The 23,737-nt window shown below is 42.1% G+C and overlaps 1 protein-coding gene across 1 annotated transcript in view; it reads left to right on the top strand.

Annotated features, from left to right (window-relative positions):
- Suclg2 (succinate-CoA ligase GDP-forming subunit beta) overlaps positions 1-23,737 on the top strand; it is a 256,926-nt gene that overhangs the window by 110,524 nt on the left and 122,665 nt on the right. The window contains exons 3-4 of the mRNA XM_041639888.1: positions 16,663-16,762; positions 17,774-17,864. Of these exons, the coding sequence (XP_041495822.1) occupies positions 16,663-16,762; positions 17,774-17,864 (191 nt within the window). The remainder of the gene's footprint in view (positions 1-16,662; positions 16,763-17,773; positions 17,865-23,737) is intronic.

The following is a 23,737-nucleotide window of genomic DNA, read 5'->3' as shown; positions in this document are numbered from 1 at the left end:
ATGGATGGGGTCTTAAGTTTTTTGTTTGCACCCTCCTTGATACATTTACCAGAATTGGAGCCATGAGGACTGATAGAAGGACACCTTCTATTCTCCACAGGCTGCTTCCAAAGGGAGCAGCTCTTCCTCAACTCAGAGCAAGTATAGCTGTTGCTGGAACAGCATCACCTGTCCAGACAGGCTCCTGTACCAGATCCTGCCATAGCAGTGGGCTATAGGAAACCACCTGTTTTCCAAGGAAACAAAAGTCTGCTTTTTCAGCCCAATCAATGATACAAGGTGCAAGGCTCACCATTTTCTCAAAGCTGTCCTTCAGATACTCCCCAGGGTTAGAACAGTAGAGAGCCAATGTGCTAAAATCTGGAACAGTAGATATTACCCTGCCAAGCCAGGCGTCCTGTACCCATGCCATAGACGTGGAAAGTGGGGCATCCTCTTTCTAGAGAGATGCAGATGCCGTTGAAGTTTCAATTTTCTCCCTGGCATTTAAACTGTATGATTTCTGTATATGTGTGTGTATGGTGTGAAAGAATAGAAAATTAGTTTTAATTGTTACTTATGAGGCACCATATGGCTACACTATAATTTTGGCATCCCATGGAGCTACATGTGCATACGGAAAATGAAATTAATTGGAAATCACACCCTGAAATCTATTATTAAGTTAATATAGCTAACAGCTTGTGGGGTGTCCTCTCACTCAGCATGGTGTAATTGCACATAATAACAAGTAGTTATAAGCTCACATAGGAGACAGGCCTGGATAAACAGAGGTCAAAGGGACAGGCTTGCAAGGAAGAACATCAGTCATGGATGCCACAGCAAGCATCGCCTTTCCTCACTATCCACAGACGTAGGGAATAGAGAAGAATTTTCTCATATTTAAATGGATTGATCAGCATTCTTTTGAATTGCATAGCAAAAGGACTGGTTTTATTTTACAAACTGGTGCAGTGAGCTGAGATCACTCTTCATGGAACTGGAAACAATTTTTAAAGTTAGAGATAACCAAACTTAGGTGTACATGGAAACTCACGATGTGATTCTTCAAAAACATGGAACTGAGTTCCTGAGTCTTGGAATTCTGATTTATTACTGTGCAGTACTCAACAGTTATAGCTGCAGAAACATTGGGATTGTGGTATTGTGCAAGCATGAGCCATGGAAACCACCGACCTCCATTGCTGGTGGGAGTGCAAACTGGTACAGCCCCTTTGGATATCAGTATGTGAATTTTTCAGAAAATTAGGAAACAACCTACCTCAGGACCCAGCAATACCACTTTTGGGTATATATCCAACAGATGCTCAATTGTACCACAAGGACATGTGCTCAGCTATGTTCATAGTAGCATTGTTTGTCTTAGCCAGAACCTGGAAACAACCTAAATGCCCCTCGACTGAAGAATGGATACATTTACACAATGGAGTACTACATAGCAGAAAAAATGACATCTTGAAATTTGTGGGCAAATGGATGGATCTAGAAAACATCATATTGAGTAAGATAACCCAAACCCTGCAAGACAAATATATTTTAGCAGAGAAAACCAGCCTACAATATACAATCCCAGAGAACCTAGACAACAATGAGAACTCTAAGAGAGACATACATGGATCTAATCTACATGGGAAGTAGAAAAAGACAAGATCTCCTGAGTAAATGGGGAGCATGGGGACCTCGGAGAGGATAGAAGGGGAGGGGAGAGAAAGGGAGGGGAGTGGAGAAAAATATATAGCTCAATAAAAGCAATTAACAAAAATAATTTTGGGGGTGAAGGTGATGGTTTAGTTGGTAAATTGCTTGCCACACAAGTGTGAGCGCCTGAGCGCAATTCTTAGAATCCCTGAAAAGCTGGCAGTGGCAGCCATGCGCTTGTAAGCCAGTGCTGGGGATCTGGATCCTTAGGACTCAATGGCAGCCATCCTAATAGAGTCTGCTAATCCCAAAAGACAGAGAAGATGGACACCCAAGGTAGATCACTGTGCCTAGTCGTCCTCCCCCAGATCTTTTTATCAGGATTCTGCAGGAACTCAGAACATCCCTCCCCCGCCTGGCTGAGAGGAGGATGTTGGCATTGTGACCTTTGCTGGAACACAGCATTTGAAAGTGTTTCCTCACAACCTTGGCCCTGGGACAATCTGGAATTTTGTGAACTTAGAATACTTAGAAGTGGTCAGTCATGTTCTCCACTGGTTCCCTCATGTGTTTGCACGGAGAGAGCTTGGGACTTCAGCCAGTAATCAGGTAGACATCAGTTCTGCTCTGTGTGTTTTGTTGAGTAATTGACATTACTTTGTAATTTTTATGTCTAAGGATAAAGTTTTTGACAGTGATTGTAAATAATATTACATTGCTTCAAAAGTTCACAGAATCTTTTCAGTTTACTAGGGAATTTGCCCTTGCAATTTAGTACTTGAGAAGGTTTTGCTTCTGGGGTCAGACATTTGAAGCACTTATAAGAAAATGGATAAACTAGATTTATAAATGCCGTTTGAGATGTTTAAGGGAAATTAAATCCATAAGTGGTACTGATTACTGAAGGAAGTTTAGTGTCCAACTTAGGTTGATTGAACCTTAATCAAAGGCCCCCTTGAAAGTGAATTAAAAGTTTAAACTTAGAAGTAGGACACTAAGATTTGCAATTTTATGGGGGGGCGGATGGATTTTTATGTATTATTACGTTTCTAAAGGAAGGTTACTTGAAAGCCATGAGTAAGTTTTACTTTGAAGCAGAGCAACCCTAGGATCCACACACACAGGGTGCAGAACCTGCCCTGGCTGCAGTGTTGCGAGGGTGGATGTGTGGTGGGAGAGGTTCCAGGCCTGTCAATCTGCATAGCTAACGTGATTTCTGGTCTCACAAGGCAAGATGGGGCTTCTCAGTCTTCATTCATGAGTTGCTCTCCTGGGAAGCCAGGCAGATTCATGTCAGACCTTGGTTGTGTGGGAACTATATCAAAAAGATTGGGGGCCACCAACTCAACAGGATTTTCAGTGTCTTTCTAGTGAACTGGGTTTAGCAGTTTCTGAGTTATGTGGTTATTACGAGGTTTAGAAATCCAATGCAAGCTCAGGTGACAAAAATGGCGATTTGTTGAGGAGGGCGTTTTGTTGAGGAGGGAGAGGCTGAGTGGTGGCATAGGGAATGTCTGGGCCAGAGAGGGGATTGAGGCCTAAAACCTAGAGTAGTGGATCTTCATTTGTTTGCTTTGTAGGACATTTCCAAGTACCTGAGACTCACTATTAGTTCCTCCCCTTTACAGAGAAAGGAACAGAGGTTCAGGGGCTTTGATAGCTTCTCCAGCTCAAACTGGAGTGTGTATCTGCCCAGTGGGATGCAAGACTGGTGGACAGAAGCTCATGCTCTCACCCACCTGTGCTGGTCTCTGCAGCATCTGCTGCAGAGAAGGCAGCGCCTTTGACTGTAAAGTTGCTGTCTGAGTTCTGTACTCCGTCTGTTGACTGCTATCTTTTTTACTTTGCATACATAGTAAAATAGTGGGTAAATATAGCAATGGACTGAGCTTTCTTCTTTTAAAAAAGCGTGTCTCTCTGTGTGTACCTGAGGAGTTACATACGTGGAGGGGGAGCGGGCGGGTGTACGCACTACATACATTCAGCTACTTGAGGAAACCAGAAGGTGTCAGATCCCTTGGAACTGGAGTTATAGGCAGTTGTAAGCCACCCAGTGTGAATGTTGAGAACAAACTGGACCACTGCAAGAGCAGGAAGAGTTCTTACCTGTTGAGTCTATCTCCAGTCTTAGGGCTTTATGTTGTTCTAATGTGATTGAGTATATTAATTCACAATGCATTTGGCCTTTGTCTTAGCTTCTTAACAATTCCTTAGATAAGATATCCCCATATAAATAAGCACGTTGGGAGATAAAGGGTTTAATTTTGCTCCCAGTTCCATGTTGCAGTCCTTCACCGCAGGGAGTCAAGAGATCTGGAATGTGCCATTCAGGAGCACTAAGTACCTTGCTTTCTTTTTTTTTTAAATTTATTTATTTATTAAGAATTTCTGCCTCCTCCCCGCCACTGCCTCCCATTTCCCCCCCCCCCCCATCAAGTCCCCCTCCCTCATCAGCTCAAAGAGCAATCAGGGTTCCCTGCCCTGTGGGAAGTCCAAGGACCGCCCACCTCCATCCAGGTCTAGTAAGTTGCTTTCTTCACTTACACAGTCAGCAGCTCATTCCTTGGGAATGGTGCCAGCGGGTAGGTTTTCTCATCCCAATGTTATCAAGATAATTGACCAGAGATACCTTTAGCAAATGTGATCTGCACAAACTCTAATTGCTGTTCTCTCTCAGGTCGTTCTAGATGTCTTAAGTTGACAAAACTGACCAATATAGCCATGCAGATAGTATAGGGAATTGTCTGACCTGAACTGTTAATATCTGGGGATTCCACGTTGGAGGGACGGGTACAGCTTTGTGTGGGGCTCAAAATGAGAGATTTTTGTGGATGATGCTATTGATCCCTAAGTTAGCATCTTTTTTCCCTACAAAGTAATAGTTGTCATCTTGACATCCTCATATCTGTACATCCTTCTAGTTTTTAATTGTCCCTCACTCTCAAACAGTCCCTCCTAGAACATACATCCCAGGACTCACTTGTTTCCCCTTGTAGTCTCTCTAAACCTCCCCCTTCCATCTCTTTTTGTTAAACCCTTTCTACTTTCATGTCCTGTGTCTGTCTTTATCTGTCTGCCTATCTATTTTCTACACATCAGTGCAAATCTACATTGTGCTTATGAGATAAAACATAAGATATTCGCCTTTCTGAGTCTGACTTACTTTACATAGAATGACTTTGTTTCATTCATTTTTTTTCTTTATAGCTGAATAGAATTCTATTGTGTATATTACCACATTTTCCTTATCCATCTAAGCAAATCGATCAGTCAATGGACTAAAGAACCAGATAGTCTATTCTCAAAGGAAGGGATATAAATGGCCAGTAAGGATTTGGAAGAATGTTCAACAACTTTAACCATTGAGGAAATGTACGTTAAAACTATTATGAGATTCCATGTCAGTCCAGTCAGTATGGCTGTTGTCAAAAAAAGGAACAGATGCCAGTGAAGATATGGGGAAAGAGGATGGGACTGTAAACTGCTACAGCCATATAGAAATCGGTATGGAAATTCTTAAAAATCTAAAAGTAGACGTACTGATGAACCAGCTCTACTGCTGCAGGAGTCTATGTCTAAGTCAGCATACCACGGCGATACTTGCATATCCATGCAATATCCACAGTAACATGTCTTTTCTCCATTGTTCCTTGCAGCCACTTTCGAAGAGGTATCCTTTGTTCAGGAGTTTATAGTTCTGTGGTCTTTTATATGTTACAGTATTTCTTTGAGTTTTGATGTGCTGATCTCAAAGAATAGTATCTACTGCAGAAGATTGATGTAGAGTCCTTAAGAGAGCTCTTGATATGTGGTCAGTCAGTGTGACTATGTGGTGTGATGTGTAACAAGCCAGGAGTGCCGACACGAAAGGACAGATAGCCAGCTGCCCTAATTTGGCTGTATTACATGCCAGCATGCGTCAGCATCTAGTTTGCTGCCCTGACCATGTTCCCTTCCCTGGAGGCCCCTACAGAGCTGGAGACCTCCCAGCACCAATGCTGGGGGAAGAAATGCTGTACTGATACAAGCTTCAATCTGCTCATGAGATCCATAGAGTGGAGGGATTTGTTCTCTGCCAGAACACATGGCACATGGGCCAAGGCCACTGGTGCTAGATGATGACCATAGGTGTCAGAATGGAAACTGACAAGCAGTAAGGACACACAGGCCCTGCAACTAAATGGAGTGTCCATCACAAATAGAAACACACTGTGTGTTAGTGACAAGAGAATTCTGTCTTCATTTATAGGTAGTGAAAGGTCAGTCCACTTGGGAGGTAGTATTAGGTAGCGCAGAATGTCTGTCATTCAGCCTGCTCTTGATGGCAGCTCTGTCCCCAACTTTATGAGAATACATATATGCTGATCAGTCTTGATCTTCTGTCCTTTTTGAATGACAGAAGGAAATAGAGCACATAGGTATCCAGCATATTCTTGCACAAGTCAGATTATTATTATATAATATAGTTATAGTTTGATTTATTATAAAAATTGTCCAGTGAATGTTATGTTCATCATCATTACTATCTTTTATCATTTATATGATATAAAAGATAAGCTAGAGTCTGTATAAGCTTTGTGGGAAATATTGCTCATGCATTCCCCCTCTGGTGTGTGAGTGCCATATAGATATACTTTATGTTGTAGATTCTAAAGTTGAGGCTCTGATTCCTGGCCAGAGTCCCTCACAAAGATAAGAAACTCAGTTTTGGCCCAAAGCTGTGGGTCCCATGGCCAAGAACATTTGCATTGCACTGGTGTTGGACACCATCTCATGAGGTCATGCCACTCCTTTTTGTCACACATAAGGAATCAGATGGCTTCAGGCAAGGTGCTCACAAGGGCACAACCTCACATTACCCACATGACCAGCTGACTTTTACCAGTGCAGATACTTGTTACCTAGACCAAGGATGTTCCCTTGGCCTTGAACCAGGAAACTGACTGTTGAATTGCAAAGCGGTAATGTTTTATTCTTGTTGTTCTGTGTTCTTCAATACCTCCTGTGACATGAAGAAGTGGTCCTAAGTCCACCTCTATGCTTCTTTTTACTTCTCAGGTACCCGATTTGATCCAGTGGATAATTTTAAAAAATACCATTTCTCCTTTATTTACAGATTTGCAGCAAATTTTCACTGTGTTTGGTGGGGTGGTGGGAGTATGGGAGTGTGTGTATGTAACAACTATCTTCTGCCACACACTAGAGCTAATATTCACCTTCAGTATACATATACACACATGTGTATCTGTGTTTAATGATCTGTGTCTGTAACCAACACACACTTTTGTAGTAAGGAGGCCGCTTGTTGGTTCCGGCTGCTTAGCCCCAAAATAATCACATAGAAACTGTATTAATTAAATCACTGCTTGGCCCATTAGCTCTAGCTTCTTATTGGCTAACTCTTATATCTTAATTTAACCCATTTCTATTAACCTCTGTTAATCTGTGTATTGCCACATGACTGTGTCTTACCGGCTAAAGTTCTGGCATCTGGTCTCTGGTGGTGGTACTTGGTGTCTCTCTGACTCTGCCCTTCTTTCTCCCAGCATTCTGTTTAATTTTCTCTGCCTTCCTAAGTTCTGCCCTATCAAAAGGCCAAGGCAGTTTCTTTATTCACCAGTGGTATTCACAGCATACAGAGGGAAATCCCACATCACACCTTTTCCTCTTTCCAGCTTTCTTTTAAAACTGGAGTTTTTTCTCTGATTTTAAATAGTAATTAGAATGCAGGTCCTATCACAACTGTAAAGAAGTAAAAGTGACTTGAATGCCGGGTAATCCTGTTGCTGTGTGTTTTCTGTCATTTGAGCTTTTGGGGGTATTTACAATAGTTTTTCTAAGGTTTGTGGGACAGTAATACAGTCTAGTTTGCAATGCAAATATTCTCTGCGTTTTATCTCCTAAATACTGTCTGGTAGTTTTCTTTCAAAAACCCTGTAGGATTATAGAAAGTCTGGAGTCCTAAGGTAGCTTGGGTTTGGGACAAGTGACAGTGACACTGACGGCAGAGAAAACCTTGCATACAGTCATTCTTGTCACTCCATCATATAAGCATCAGGCATAGCTGTAGGCGTTGTTCCAACTTTTTTGAACAAGTTTTCCTGGGAGAATTCATTCCTCATCAAAGTGGCACAGCATGTGAGAGTACCTGGATAGACAAGACTCAAGAAAACACTCAGGGTCAGCTTAGATTCATAAGTTTACAAAACAACACTGCCAGAAAAGGCCATGTTTAAAGTGATTGATTCCCTCTATATTGTAAAAGTAGTATATGTTCATAGTTCCCTTCCTCCCTCCCTCTTCCCTCCCTCCCTTCCTTCTTTGGACTGGCTTAAGTTTCAAGCAGGATTCTGTTTAAAAGTCATGGCAAAGAGGCACCCCTGGATTCATGACTACCTATTAGGAAATAACATCTAGGGCAGTCATTAGCCATTGAGGTGAGGTGAGAGCTTTTCATATTTCCATGACAGCACAGACTCACAAAGAGGGCTAAGATGCCTGGGACTCTGAGTGCTTTTGTTTATTCCCTCCCTACCTCCATGCCCCCATCTCTCTCACCGTCCTTCCCTCCATCTTTCCTTCTCTCCTTTAAGACAAAATCTCATGTAGTCTACACTGATCTAGAATTTACTCTATGGCCAAGGATGACTTTGAACTCCTGATCTTCTTGTCTCCAACTCCCAAGTGCTTAGATTACATGAACTACCATGCAAGACTACCACTGCTATTCTTTTTATATATTTAAAAATTTAAATTAAGTTTATTATTACTGGGTTAGGGAGCACATATGACTGTCATAGGACTACATTTGGAGTTCTCTCCTTCCACCTTTATATGAATTCTGGGTAACAAGTCTCCAGGCTTTTGTGGCAAGTGTCTTTACACACTGAGCCCCTCACTGTCTGCCTTTTAAATACTTTATCCTAAGGCTACCTTCATAATGAGTTCTCAGGAATAGAATACCCTTCTGGGTCAGAGTGTAGGCTCACAGCATGACATTGAATGGTAACACCTCAGATTGGTAAGGGCGTTGGCTCACAGCATGGCATAGAATGGTAACACCTCAGACTGATAAGGACATAGGCTCAGCATGGCATAGAATGGTAACACCTCAGACTGATAAGGACATAGGCTCAGCATGGCATAGAATGGTAACATCTCAGACTGATAAGGAGGTAGGCTCACAGTATGGCATAGAATGGTAACATCTCAGAACTGAGTGTTGCACTGTATTTAAATTTTTCCTCACTTCAAAAAGAAACAGATATTGAACTTTGATAACTGATGTCTTATTGAAGAGTTTAAGAACAAATGTCCTGATTTTTCAATTTACTTAAAATATGTGAGGAAAAAATGTGCTACGATAGATGGAGAGATGTGTCATAAAAGACATAGAGCAGGAGTGGGCTGTTGTAGACCCTTGGTGGTGAGGGTGTAGGTAATTCTCACAGTAGCCGTTCAGCTGTCTGTGCAGCTAGAAATTTGAAATGAAGCGTTGGCTGGGGGGGGGGGGGGATCCGAGTTGTGAGATTCTGTGGGAATGGGTTCATGCACAATTCTGAGTGATCTTTGTTGTATAGAGATTATTTACTGGTGGTTAGCTGCCTGACTATGGGAAACTCAACTAGAGCTGGGCTACTTCAGGAGTAAATGGAGACAGTGCATGTATCTAATGCACATCTTATTCCCAGGGTCCCTAATAATGTTATTGGTGTTAAGTTGAAAAGGAATGGAGTGGTGATGTTTAATGCTGTCAACTTGACATGTTCTGGAATCACCTAGGAGACAGACTTCTGGGACGTCTGTCAGGGAGTTTCTAAATTAGGTTAATTAAGCTGGTAAAACCCAGCTAAAATATGAGTGGCACAGTTGCATGTGCTGAGTGAAAAGGGGGAAACTAGCTGAGTACCAGCAATCCTCTCCGCTGTTGATGGGATGCAGTGAGGTACTCGTGCCACTCAGCTCCCCTCACTGTGATGGACTGAACCCTCAAATTATGATTGGAAATAATCCCTTTTGTTAGGTGTTTTGTTGAGCAACTAGAAAGCGACCAATGCATCTGTGAGTGTGACATCACACTGCATAGGACTTAGTGATCATGAATCCGGCCTTGGAAAGAGGGTCCTCTCCGGGCCAGACATTCTTTTTTGGCTATTTGGCCGGTGGGGGGGGGGAGGGGGGACTAGTCAGGCAATCTTACCCTGCTTGATGCTGTGTGAACCCTTAAGTTAGAGACTCCACACTGGAGGGGTGAGGCAAGAATCAAGCAGAGCTGGAGAGTGGCTTCATTAGGTGAGACTTAGGCCTCTCCTCCCCAGCCCTCACCTGTTGACCCTGTTGGTGTGTCATCACTGAAGGGCTTTCAAAAAAGTGGGGAGGTGACAGGAATTTTTAAACCCTCGTTTGTAAAGTTGGATCCCTTTGTGGAAGGATGGGGTACCTACTTTTAGAGGGTTGTCTATAGCTTTTGGACAGGTATCCTGGGAAACTCTTTTAGGGCATGCATTATGCCAACTGTCCCAAATCATGCTGGGAGACAAAAGGCTTGGAAGGGGCTGCAGGTGGGCTTAAGGACATCAGCTCTGGGGCCAGAGTTGTCAGTTGTTGTGGGAGAGCAGCTGGGGTAGGGTCTATTTCTAGTCTTACTTTTCTTCTTTTAAATCTCCTTAAAATACCATGAGAATGATTTGGGTGTTAATGCTTTTTATTTTCCATGAGTACTTCTGGTCCCTGCCGAGGATTTGAATGTCATAGTCATATTTTCTACTGATTTGTGATCTACCCTATAATTTGTATAAGATATAGTGGAGGTTTCTTCTGAAGAGCTTATGCTCTTTCTTCAAGTACCTTCATCCTTTGTGTGTAGAAGATTGGTGACCAAGTCTGTAGTCCTGCAGTGTTACATAGTCTCAGATAAGCCTTGGGTGTGTCAGTAATGTCACAGGGATTTGGGGCCTCATGGTAGTAGACTGTATCTTTAAATTTTACTCTCAAAACAGCAGCTTTTAGTTTATTTTAACAAACCTAAGGCCGGGCAGTGGTGGCGCACACCTTTAATCCCAGCACTCGGGAGGCAGAGGCAGGCAGATCTCTGGGAGTTCGAGGCCAGCCTGGTCTACAAGAGCTAGTTCTGGGGCAGGCACCAAAGCTACAGAGAAACCCTGTCTCGAACCCCCCCCCCCAAAAAACCCTAAGATTACTGTATTAATTTATATAAAAGAGTAAGATTTTATCTATTTCTAGGCTTATAAGATATTGTAATGAATGGACTCTTTCTAGAGATGATTTTTATTTAGTGAAATAATTTTTTTATCATCAGTGAGGTATTAATGGTTATGCAAGGGATAAATAATGCCAGAGCTAAGTATAAAAGAGTAGATGAACTGACCACAGTAATTTGGATGAGGGCTATAGCATAGTAGTAAATATATACATATATTAAACTATATCAGTATGAGAAAAAAGTGATTTAAGAAACCAATTTCAGGAGTTTTTTAGGGACCAAAATAAAAATTATTCCCTCAAAAACATAAGCATGTTTTGCGTTAATACAGTATGTTACGACTTTTTTATGATCAATAAATTGCTCAAACTAGTTTTATCATGCCCCATAACATTTGAGTGAAGGGATTGTTTTTCATAATGTCTAATAAATTGGTTATTATGCCCCATATTTAAAAGTTGGATAAAAGCCGTCTTATTAATAAAAGTATTTCTAAAAGTGCACCTTGAGCAGCTTCCTATTTGAGTCTCACAATTCTGTCCTGGAAATAAAGGCAGTACACCATAGAGATAGCTGCATTCCATATTGTCCGGGCATTAGTCATAGCAGCCAAGCCGCAGGGCAGGCCAGGTCCATCTGTCAAATGGATAAAGCCAGTGTGTTGTGCATATGGAGTATTGTGTAGCCATGAAGAAGGCAAAATCATTTAAGTTTTGGGAAGATGACTAGAAAGGGAGGTGATTGTGTTAGACCAAATGAAGCTAGAAATGGAGATGACTGTGTTAGACCAAATGAGACAGGCTTAGGAAGACAGGTGCCATATGTTTTCTCTCATAAATGAAATCTTTGGAAAAGAAGGTAATGCAGAAGGAGAAGGGGAATTATAAGGGAAGAGGAAAGGGATGGAGAACATAATTAAAATGCATCATACATCTGCATGATTTATCACAGTAAACCCATTGCTTTGAATCATTTATAATCCACTAGCAACAGTGTACATTTACAGCTGTAACAGAACCTGTGTTACAGACCATCCCATGTCTACCTCTTACTTATATTTATAGCTGTAACAGAACCTGTGTTACAGACCATCCCATGTCTACCTCTTACTTATATTTAAACTTGCTATCTTAGGGATGCGTGGTTTAAGTCTGAAGGTTAGCTGTTTGTTGTGACGCCAGTAACCCACTCCAGCTCAGTCAAGTGGTATGGACAGTGCTGAGGTGGTTGGTTCTAGTCTTGGCTCACTGTTGATGGCCCATGTCAGGCATGATTAAAGCTGGAATAAGGATGCCATTGGGCATCAGATAGTGTCACTGCAGGGTCTTGTTCTTCACGTGACCTTCTTACAGCTTGTAGAAGTAGGTATAAGGTACATTATATTACAGTGATGACTGCAGATTGATAACTCTCAGTTTTAAAATTTGGAACCCTCAGACCTAAGGAAAGAAGCTCAGCTCCTTTGGTAACTTGATACTTAGGCCTCAAACTTAATTCCCTCTCATTTTAGGTTCTTAATAAAAAGTCCGTCTTTTCATAATACCGTTCCACTCTTCTTGCCTTCTGCTGTCCATTGTTCTTCTGGTCATAGGGAGATCTGCAGTGCTGAGTTAGATCTTAACAGTTGGATTCTGTGAAGCCTCCTGAAAGGTAACCACCACACAAACCTAGATAGCACCCTTATGTCGAAATCTGGCCGTTTGCATTTTGCTCCAGTTGGTGAACCATGTAAATTAGAATTCCCTCAACAGGCCCAGTGCTACGGACTGATTCAAGGGGTGCTGGAGACACCTTGTGCTCTGCATTTGGGGCAGGGTTGTGCTTGGAAAGAAGGAAACCTGGAATAAAACCCAGCTTGGTAGTGCAAGTTCTCATTGTTGACAAACTGTTAAAAAATGGCTGAAGATAGCATATTCACAGACATTCGTGTGTGTGTGTTTTCTAGACAGAGTCTTACTATGTAACTCTGGTTGTCCTGGAACTTACTATGTAGACCAGGCTCGCCTAGAATTCTCAGAAATATGCTTGCCTCTGCTTTCTGAGTGCTGGGATTAAAGTTTTCCACTAGTATGCCTGACACTCAGACATTCTTGACAAACATTTTATTGTAGTTGTGAGCTATGTCTCATGCACATTGTTTTCTATAAATATGTTCCCAAAATGCCACCTGTGAAGAACAAAGTGAATCATTTTTATAAAAATTTTCTAATTAAAACATGTCTTATTTATTTTGAGTGTGTTTTCCTTAATGATTTTAACATTTTTCATTTATATTTAACAGTGCTTCCAAGAGCGTTCATTGTCCAGAATGAGACTTGGGGGACCATAAATGTGGTACAAAACTATATTATAATCAGAATAACACTTGCAGTCAAGAAGGAAGTAACATTTGCAGCCATCAGGGAAAGCAAAACCATACGATGGGGTTTCCTAAGAAACTCTACATATGTTCTCTAAGGTTATAGGGTATTTGAGAATTTTATATGTCTTTGTAGGTTTAACAACTATGTCTGTTATGGCTTTTTGTTCCATCTAAATACAAAAATTATAATAAAGTGATTTCTATCAAGCTGATTTTCAAGATCAGAAACTCATTAATAAAGGAATAAAATACAGTAAACACCTTACCTGTTAAGGTCACCACACATAAAATTCAGGAGCAAGAAATGGCACACTTAGGCCAACTGCAGTCTATTAATATGGCTATTCATGTATGTATGCAATCTATTTCTCTAGACAACCCACCATATTTCCCTTCTTCTATCTTGTTTTGCTATGGTTAAATAAAATTATTCAGACAACTTGAGCTGTATGTGTGGGCTATTTTCTAATTCTGGTTGATACAGGCAGGAGGTAATATTCAAAAAGCCAGATTTGTTTGAGCTTTTAGTTTTGGAATTCTGATCTTTAAATGAAAACAGTGACATTGAGTGGAATGAACTTGGTAAATAACTTTGAGTAGAATTTTCCTCATTTCTGTACATTTAAGTAAATGCTAGTTGAGTTAAACCACTTCTTGAATCTTTGTCAAGAAGGAAAACTTCTATACTGGAGACTGCTGACTTAACATATTTAGTTAGCACTTAATTATTTTAGTAAGCTTTTTTTTGACTGGAGTACAAGTTATGGAAGATAACAAATTGATTGCTCCCCTTCCCCATTTTTCTGTTTGCACTGACTTGGGGGGCTGGTTGTATGATTCAGAGGCAGAGCACGTCCTTAGTATGGGCGAAGGTCAGTCCCCAGGTTCAGTCCTCAGCACTACAAAACAAAATATCAGTGTCCCGATATATGACTTCAGTCACCCAAATGGTTGCTTGGCTTACCATCAGGGTGGCACAGAATCCTTTGACTTGAGGGTAGATGGTGACAGACTAATTGATAAAATGTATCAAGGCTACAACCTTTTCTGGATCTTGGTGGTTGGTGACTAGAGTTGGCTTAATTAGCCTTTGCGGTGTCACTTACCAGTGGCCAGTTAGGGGTGCTGCCTGGCATTCCAGTTGTGCTGCTGAAAGGGTAGGAGGGGAAGTATTTCTCTCCTGGACGACAAGGGCATGGGAGAGGATAACGACAGTGGAATGCCCCGAGCCTCTTAAAGAATTTGAAATGAATGTAATTAAACCTTTGAGTGGACAGCAAAAAGTACTTTTTCCACTTGATGTCTTCAGAAGACAAGTAGGAAATGCCTTTCTGTGAACCATTTTCTTGGGCAGTCACTGGGAATTATCATAATGGTTGTTAGCCTTCATCCCTTGTCTCCTGAATGCACCAGCCATTGAGATCAGCATTTCAGCTGCTGTATCGTGTTTTTCCTTCATGCTGAGATAGCACTGTGTGCCCTCGTTTCAGACAGGCATCTTCTCTCACCCTTTGTGTCCTTTCAGCAAGAGTTTTGTTTGCTCGTTGTCTTATAGCACTGAGGGTAGAACCCAGGCTGAGCCACATAAACCCCTAGCCCTAAGCAGGACGTTTTAGTCCTGGTTTCTTTCAATCCAGTATCATTGCTGCTGTTCTGTGCAGTAGCCTGAGTGGACACTGAGTTCATTTGTCTTGATTACTTTCCTCTTGAGTCCTGAGAGTGAACAGTGACCATAGCTTGTTTTCACGCAGCTTGTTCTAAGTCAGGTTTGACTGCTGACAGGATGGTTCATGTTGGGTGGAGTTAAGAGTCAAAGGTGGGGAAGGGCTGCATTCTAAGAAGATCTTCTGACAAGGTGCTGAACCCTGGCCCTGGGAGGATGAGCTCACGTGAGAGATGGAGTCCAGCAGTGGGAGCAACAGACACGCCTTCCAGCTGCAGCCTTCCTGGTCTCTGCCTGACCCTTGCCTTCAGAGTGTGCCGTCCTTTTATAGCTCCCCATAAACCTTTGTGGATTTCTCGCTTTAGACCTCTGTCTGATTGGCCGAATAGCAACGGCCTTGGTAACGACTTACAGATAGAACTCAGCATGAATTACGGCAGTTATTTTTAAAATTCTATCCATTTAATTTGTGCATATGAGTGGAGCAGAGGTTCATGCCGGGGTCTGCCTCAGTCATTCTCCGTCTTATTTTTTGAGACAGGTTTCTTGGTGAGCCTGGAGCTCATGATGTAGCACGGCTGGCCGACTGCTGCGCTTGCCTGTCTTTCCTCCCCAGCACTGTGGTTCAGGCTTGTGCTGTTACCTGGCTTATACGGGTCCTCATGCTTACAGAGCAGACGCTTTACCCACTGAGCCACCTCCTTCCCAGCTCTACACTAACGTTTGAAACAATTCTCATGAGTGTTTCACATAGTAAACTGAGTCCCCGAGGCCTGTGGTTAACACTGCGTAGCGAGTGATGAACAGTTGAAGCCTGGAACCAAGATAGAAACTCTCAGGTCCTGAACCAGAAAACCATGGCAGCCTAATGAAAATGATTTAGTTCTCCAACGTAAAGAGGATGCACACACACCATGCCAGCTATGGACTGAGATGTGTGCTGGGTGGTTTGTAAACTCATTTGATTTAGAGCATGCCCCTTCCCCCCAAATAGGGAAATAGAACTCTTTAGCTTGCTAACAGCCCCATTTACCGCTTGGTGACCTCTCACCCCACTTCCCTGCCAGGCCTACAGATATATTTGAGTTTATAACTCTGGTCTAAAAGGTCAGGAACAGAGTTTATTCTTTTTTACGTGAACTGAGAAAAAAATATTCCCAACCCCCTTCCCCGCTGGAGATTTTTTTTTCATTTTGCCAATATATATTTTTTTTTCCAAAAAAAATATTGCTTGCTTTTAGTTTTAATTCATTTCCTTCTTTCTTGGCTATCCCTGTCAATATATAGAACAACTGCTCAGAAAACTATTGGTGTCCAAGAATACTGTTATTAAAGGCAGCCTTGTGTCTTGTCTGTAAGCCCTTTCTGTACCTAGTCCAGTCTCCCTCTGACTTCGCAAAGGCTGACAGGCAGTCAGATTGTCGGCCACATGGGAGTATCATTACACAGTAAAGTTCATACGGCCGCCCTGGCTTTATTTAGTCTCTTCTAGCACACTCCGAAGGGCAAGGTAACAGGAGTCTGGCTTTCCTGTATGTGAGAGCATTAGGTACTTACATTGCTGGAGTGTATTTGATCGTCCTCAGTGAACAAGCTTCTCCTTTTTTAATTTATAATTTCTCAAGTTTTCAAAGCTCATTTAGGAGTGCTTTTCCAAAGTCCACACGGAGGTCCTATACCATTATTGGTTTTGTTTTTGTTTTTCTTCTCTTTTATAGATGAGATGAAGAAAGGAAAGAATTTAAAACAACTGCTCTCTGGGTTTTTCTCTTTCAGATGCTAAAGAAATTGTTCTGAAAGCCCAGATCTTAGCTGGAGGAAGAGGAAAAGGTGTCTTCAATAGCGGTTTGAAAGGAGGTGTTCATTTAACCAAAGAGTAAGTCTGGAGGGTGTAGGTCCCCATCCTGTGCATGACTGAAGGGTTCCTGAGCAGGAGGGCTAGGGTGGGGTGGGGTGCAGCACGGCGAGAGGTAAGTAAAGGCATCGGCAACGCGCTGGCTGTGCACCAAGGCTTCCTTCTCCCAATAGAGGGCTTTGTATCCCTCACTGAGGAAGACTCTACTTGCTCTCTTCCAGACAATCTGAGCTGCATCTTTAAGAGTTTGAAACAAAATCACTGATAACTGAGATAGATACCATTTCCATCATGATATTCCCATGAAAAATGTTCTGTGGTCCTCTGTGACCAGTGGTGTCTTTGTGGCCTCTGGTAGTCCATGCCTCCCTTCGTCTGAGCATTTTGTAGCATCCTGCCCCAGCAAGCTGTGACTCTTCCCATCACAGTCTTTTTGTTGATTGTGGTCCTTGTTTTTCCTCTCATTGTTTGCTGTTTCCCAGACCATCCAATATCACTGTTCCACTCCCCTTCTATCTAAATGTTATGCATATAGTATTGTTTCTTTATTAATCTGTTTAGGGGAGAAGGTAGCAGAATTCAGCATCCCCTCCCTCATTCCCTCATTCCTTCATTCGTTCATTTGTATTTGGCCCTCTGAGCCTTTGTGACAACACTTGATACAGAGTGTAAATGGAAACACATTCATTTCATGGATAATGTGAATGTGAAGATATCAGCTAGAGGTGGGCCCTGGGCAGTGTGGCTGGGAGGAGGTGAGGTGGTGGAGGTAGGCCCTGGGCAGTGTGGCTTGAGGGGGTGGGGTGGTAGATGTAGGCCCTGGGCAGTGTAACTGGGAGCAGGTGGGGTGGTGGACGTAGGCCCTGGGCAGTGTGCATTGTGAGAAGTTTGGTTGGTGGTCCTGGGCTGTATGGATGTGAAGAGGGGTTGTGGTGAGATAGCCCTGGATACTGTGAACCCTGCTATATAGTGATTCACAATATACGCTGATTGTCTTTTCCTTGTCATTCTTTCCTTTTTTGTCTTTCTTAGCCCGAATGTGGTGGGACAGCTGGCCAAGCAGATGATTGGTTATAATCTAACAACGAAACAAACTCCAAAAGAAGGTGTGAAAGTTAACAAGGTAATAAGAATGCTCTTGGTCATTTTGTATGTGCTTTAAACAAAAGAACAGAGAGCTAGACTTGGCTCTGACAGATCTCACGATGCACTGTTCTTTGGCAGTGAACTGTTTGTTTTTTTAGGACTGCTGTGTCTTTGAAGAAAGACCTGTAAGGCTGTGGACATTGGCATTCACCAAAAGCCAGTGAGGCGAATGACCAAAGCAGAGGTTTTCCATTCAGAGCACAGATACATCCTGCTTGAAGCTGACAAGGCTTGGCAGGGCAGCCTAGTAGTCAGTGGGCCCTTCCTGTTCCCATGCTGCCCCGCTGTTAGAATGCCTGCTGCAGTCGTCCTCCTTAAGATTACCTCATGCTATACTTTGATGTACTACCATTTTAAGCCACTTGCTATTAGGAATCTATTATTAGTGGAGACTGCTACCAGTAAGTATGTGTAGCATGTGCTTCCATGTGCAAGCATGCGCATGACACATAGACATATATACACACACAAATGGCCTGCCTCTGCTGTGCAGTTAGGAATGCCGGAGCCAGGTACAGAACCTGCTTCTCCTTGCTGCCGTTTTCAGCCTATTTTCCCTCTCTTTATGTGTAAAACAGCAGAAGCTGTCTGTTGTGCACACCCCAGTGCACAGGAAAGATTGTATTGCAGAATGTGAATTCATGAGCAGAGCCCCTCGGGTGTCATGTGTGGCAACCCTGAAGACAGCTATGGCTAGAAAGACCCATCCATCTAACAGTAAATTGGGTCCCACTCTTTGATCCTGTCCTGTTGCCATAGCATTGGTGACTTGTAGCCTATATCATTGTGCTATACTTGGTGTTGGTGGGCACACTGAGTTGTACATTGTACAGTTAGTTTTCATAGAACTTTAGAAAAATATCTTGGTACAGCTTTAGGAAGATGTCACTGGCTTGTCCTTGTTAAACCATGATAGGGGCAGTGGATAGCAAACAATCTCCTAAGGAAACATTTATGTCCTTCCATGTGCCTCTCTGACTGTTGGGACAGTGCGCCCCAAGAATTAGGGATACCCTTGAGAATGAGGGAGAAGGGAGAGGGTGAAGCTTGGTGCTGACCTGGCAAGGTACTGGTCTTCCCTGCGTATTTCACACAGCCCAGCAACCTGCCGGAGCACCTTACAGACGAGGCTGGAAACAGCTCCTGGCTTTCGTCGTTACTCACCCCTCTTGCTCTTAACTCATATCAGTACCCAAAATATGAGTGTGGGGATGGGGATCACTGGATCTCTTCCTCTTCGGGGTGTGACACATTCAATGAATGTCCTTCTCTGCTTTTCACTATTGTCTGTTTAAGTGCACTGTTGAGCCTCAGTGCAGAGCCAAGCTGCTTAGGAAGGCTAATACCCAGGCTCTCACATAAGACAGTTCCAGTAACAGCAGGACACTGGCATACTGACCAGACAGCTTCATCTACTGAGACAAGTCATCTAAAACCTATTGGAGCAAGCCCCAAAGCTGACTGTGAATTTTTCCTCTTGCACCGCCCCTCAGGTGGGGCAGGGACCGCCAACTGAGGTTGGTTTGTTCTTGTTTAGACTGCAACTCTACTTTATTTCCCTTTCAAATCTGATTAGAAACCTTTACCTGCATATCTTCATAGTTTGTTCGCAGAGAGCGTAATTAGTACTTTTCCTTGTGGGGATTGTTGTTTCATATGGACACATGGGATTTTAGATTAGAACTTGTGAAACTTTTCAAAGGCATATAAAAATGTCCACGTGAAGCAGATTTGCACCGCCTAGTAATAGAATTCTACAGCAAAGTGCCTTGTAGCTAGGTCCCTGACGTGGTGGAGATAAGCATGTTCTTGAGAATTGAAGCATCGCCAGAAAACCACCAGAGAAATGGTTATTTTTTCAGAATTTTTATTCCTTAGCTTAATAAAAATTCCAAAAGAATAAAAGTCAGAAAGTAACAATTTTTTCTCTTACCACCTAGAAAGAGTTGTCATTTATTCTTTTGTCCTTTTCTGATATGCATGGTATGTTGTCACATTTCTGTAATGACATATAAGAATTGATGTTATTGGCCTGCTTCCTTTGTTTGGGAAACATGTTTTTCTTCTGTAGCTTATGCTAGAGTCTCAAATGTGCTATGCAGCAGAAAGTGACCAGTACTTCTGATTCTCCAAATCTTGCTGGACAAGTGACTGTGGGGTGCTAGGCTTTTCCCCAAGTCAGAACATGCGATTCTGTCTCTTCTTTTTTGCTGGAAACATAGTCTTCAGTCAGTGAGGGCAATTTGTGTTAACCAGCACATTAACGACGGACATTTGTTTTGAGTGTTTTATAGACGGTGTGGCAGTGAGATTCAGAATGTTCTGGGAAGGCTGTGTGCTTCACAGCTGACTGTGCCTTTAATTTTCAAGGCAGGCATCTGGAGAGAGTCCATAGATGGTCTCTCCCTTTCCAGGGTATGTGGTGCCTGCTGCCTCCCTCTTCAGCAGAGCTGAGTTCAGGGATTAAAGTCATCATGCAGTAAGGACCTTGGAGAGAGCCAGCAGAAGCTCAAGTTGCATCTTCCTAAGTTTGAGCCTTGATTGTGGTGACTGAGATGCCCAGGCTCCACACTTGGTGTTGAGTTCCAGTTTATCAGCCATAAAGTTCCCTGCATATTTTCTCCCTTGTGCTTAGTGATATTCCAGCAATTTCTAGTTAGGACTCACTTTTTCCTTTCCCTTCCCTGTCCTTTCTTGTCCTGTCCTGTCTTTTTCTTTTCTTTTTTTCTTTTTGTGTTTGTTTGTTTCTTTGTTTGTTTGTTTGAGACAAGGCTTCTTCATGTAGCCTGGCTGTCTTGGAACTTGCTCTATAGACCAAGCTGGGCTCAAACTTAAAGAGATCCACCTGCTTCTGCTTTCCTCAGGCTGGGATTAAAGACATATGTCACCACTGTCTGTCAGTCTCATAGTATTAGCATGCTGTTTGAGTGTTATGATTTAAATAAGCTACTACATGCCTAAAGTCTTAGCTAACAGAACATTGCATGTTTGTGTCTCTGGCCACAAAGGTAGGTGTAAAAATCTACTATACCCTGACTGGGCTGTGCATAAGTAAAATTCTTTTCTCACCATCTGGAGAATGGAAAGTCTAAATAAAGTCTCCATCAGCTTTAGTGCCTGGTGAGAAGAGGGTCAGATTTTTGTTGTGTTCCTACATAGTTGGGAGGGTGAGGGAACTCTGAGTTAACATTTAAAAGAGAACAAACCCCATCTTTGAGGGCTTTTCTCTCATGATCTGTTGCCCTCTCAAAGACCTGCCTCTAAACAGCATCTCAGTGGAGATGAGGTAAGCACATGAATGTTGATAGGACACAAACTGTTGTAGAATGTTGTAGAAATGAAACCTTTGAAATGAGCTTTTAGCCTCCATTTGTCATAATTTTCTGGAGATTCGTGGAGACTGTCTTTTTCATTGCTCTGTAGCAGTCTGTAGTATGCACATACCACAGCGGCTTAAGTTGGCATCTATTAATCAGTACCTTGATTATTTCAGGTTGGGCTGCTACAAATAGAGGTATTCTGTACATTTATGAACATATTTTTGTAGAGATAGAATCTTTATTTGGGGGATAGATTTTGAGTTGTGTGGTAGTTCTTTGTTCAGTTGATTTTGTTTTGCTTTATTTTAGAAACTGCCGAATTTTTGGCAAATTGATGGCACCACATTGCTGTCTGTAGCATACAGATGTCCAGGGTTCTCTTATTTCTGGCCAGCATTTACAATTTTAGCCATTTTTGTAAATGTGTAGTTTTATTTCATCATGTTTTAAAATTGTATATGCCCTGTTTCTACATATGTTAGGCACCTTCTCGTTTGTTCCTTTGTCCTTTGTAGGCTCTCCTTGAAGCTGTGCTCACTGTCATAGCATTAAAGGGACAATGAATCATAGTGTGGGCTCCAGCAGACTCTAAGTCTAAGTGCCTTCCATGGCAAGGCTAGAGGGCTCAGTCTGGCTTGTCGTGTATGTGCTGGGAGTTAGCAGGGTCTGTGCTTCACATACTCATCTGAGCAGAGACTTTTGTGGAACAAAAATACTGAGTTTTGATGCAGTCCAAACTATCCATGCTCATTTATGGACAGAACTCTTGGTATATAGTCTAAGAACAAGGTTCTTTGTTAACTTCCTAATGTCTTTTATTTTTGTGGTGTGTGTGTGTGTGTGTGTGTGTGTGTGTGTGTGTGTGTTTGTTTGTCTGTGTGTGCATGTTTTGGTCAGCTGCTTTTGATTATGGTGACAGACTAAGGCTGGTGGGTTTTGTTTTGCTATTGCTTTTGCCTGTAGGTGTTCACTTGTATTTGTACCCCTTTATTGTATTGCTTTTGTACCTTTGTCAAAAATTAGCTGCCCATGTTTCATACGCCCCCTGTGTCTACTACTGATCTGCTATACCAATGTAGTAAGTTCTTTCGTTCTGGGTACTGGGTCTTATCACTTTATTTTTATTTCTTAGTACATTTTATCCTGTTCTTGTTCCTTAGCATGCACTTCTTAGATAATCTTGCCTTCTTTGATAGAAAAAAAAAACAAACAAACTCCTGCTGAGCTTTCAATAGGAATTGTGTTAAATCGCTCTATTAGTTTGGGGAGAATCAGTGTTTGCTTTGTTAAACCTCAGTCCATAAGACAACACTTCTTACCTCTGCCTTAATTCTGCTCGCACAGTTACATAGAACTTAGAATATAGGCTTGGGATGCTTTTTTAAAAAAAAAAATTAGATTTGCACCTAATGTTTCTTCCTTTTTATTAGTAGCAATTATTCATGGGATTTGACTTTGAATCTCACATGCTCATTTATGTTCACTGTGTTCTTGCTGATGAGATTCCTGCCTGCTAATGTTTGATAGATGTCTGCAGAGAAACCCTGCGGCCCAGGGGTGCCTTTGTGCTCCTGGGCCTTCCTGCGGCCCAGGGGTGCCTTTGTGCTCCTGGGCCTTCCTGGGTAACCAGTTCCTCTAACATCTAACTTATGAGGTGGAACTCAGCCCTGAATGCTCTCTTAGACCTAAGGCTTCCTAAGCACACTGCTTTCTTCTTTGTAATCTAATTCTTCCTGTTTTCTCATATGTAAAGTTTTATCTGAATGCAGTGGAGGAGTAAGCCAAAAAGGGGAAAAAAGTTATAGTCAACTCCACATCCTCAAGCTGAAGCTACAGACATATAGGAACCTTTAATCTAAGTTTATTCATGGTGCTGTTTAATGCACATATACATACACAAATGTACATGTTGGTATCTACCAGGCATTTTTGTTTGACTCTGTGCAATTGGGTTACATGTTGCTTGGTGCAGGAATGGAGTGCGATGCAGTACTTCTCTTGGGATTTCTGATCACTGTCACCAGTAATAGTTGCTACTTTGTAGGAAACGTAATATTAGATAATTTCATAGTAATCTTAAACTCTCTGCAGTTACATTATGAATATTTTACCCGTTGGTATTCATCTCAGACTTCCAGTTTGAGTAGCAGGGTATGAGGGTGAGAAGGAGGAGCGATATGCTGATCAAAGAGTATAAAGACATTTTGAAATCCAAGGGATCCCACAGGATAATCTGTGTAGAACTCAAATGAAGCTCTTTTGAAATTCAGCTCCTTTCCCCCAGGATACGTGTGTTATGAAGTCCTTCATAGTTGTCTGTAACAATCCCCAGATACTTCAGCGTTGGGGGTCACACATGGTTTCATAACACAAGAATATACTGGGTCTTTGTGTGGACTGTCTTGAATTATCTATTACTAAGCATAATTTTCCTGTTTTTTTTTTTAAAGAATAAGACATTATTTCTACCAAGTAGAAACTGTTGGAGAAAGCAGCCCGTCTTTCCAAACTGAAGTGTGAAGGAATGCAG

Source organism: Microtus oregoni, unplaced genomic scaffold (assembly GCF_018167655.1).
Source record: "Microtus oregoni isolate MIOR12 unplaced genomic scaffold, Mior012 000002F_ref0000024, whole genome shotgun sequence".
Classification (NCBI taxonomy): Eukaryota; Metazoa; Chordata; class Mammalia; order Rodentia; family Cricetidae; genus Microtus; species Microtus oregoni.
Note: the sequence above shows the minus strand (reverse complement) of the source record. Positions and strands in the feature narration are given on the sequence as shown.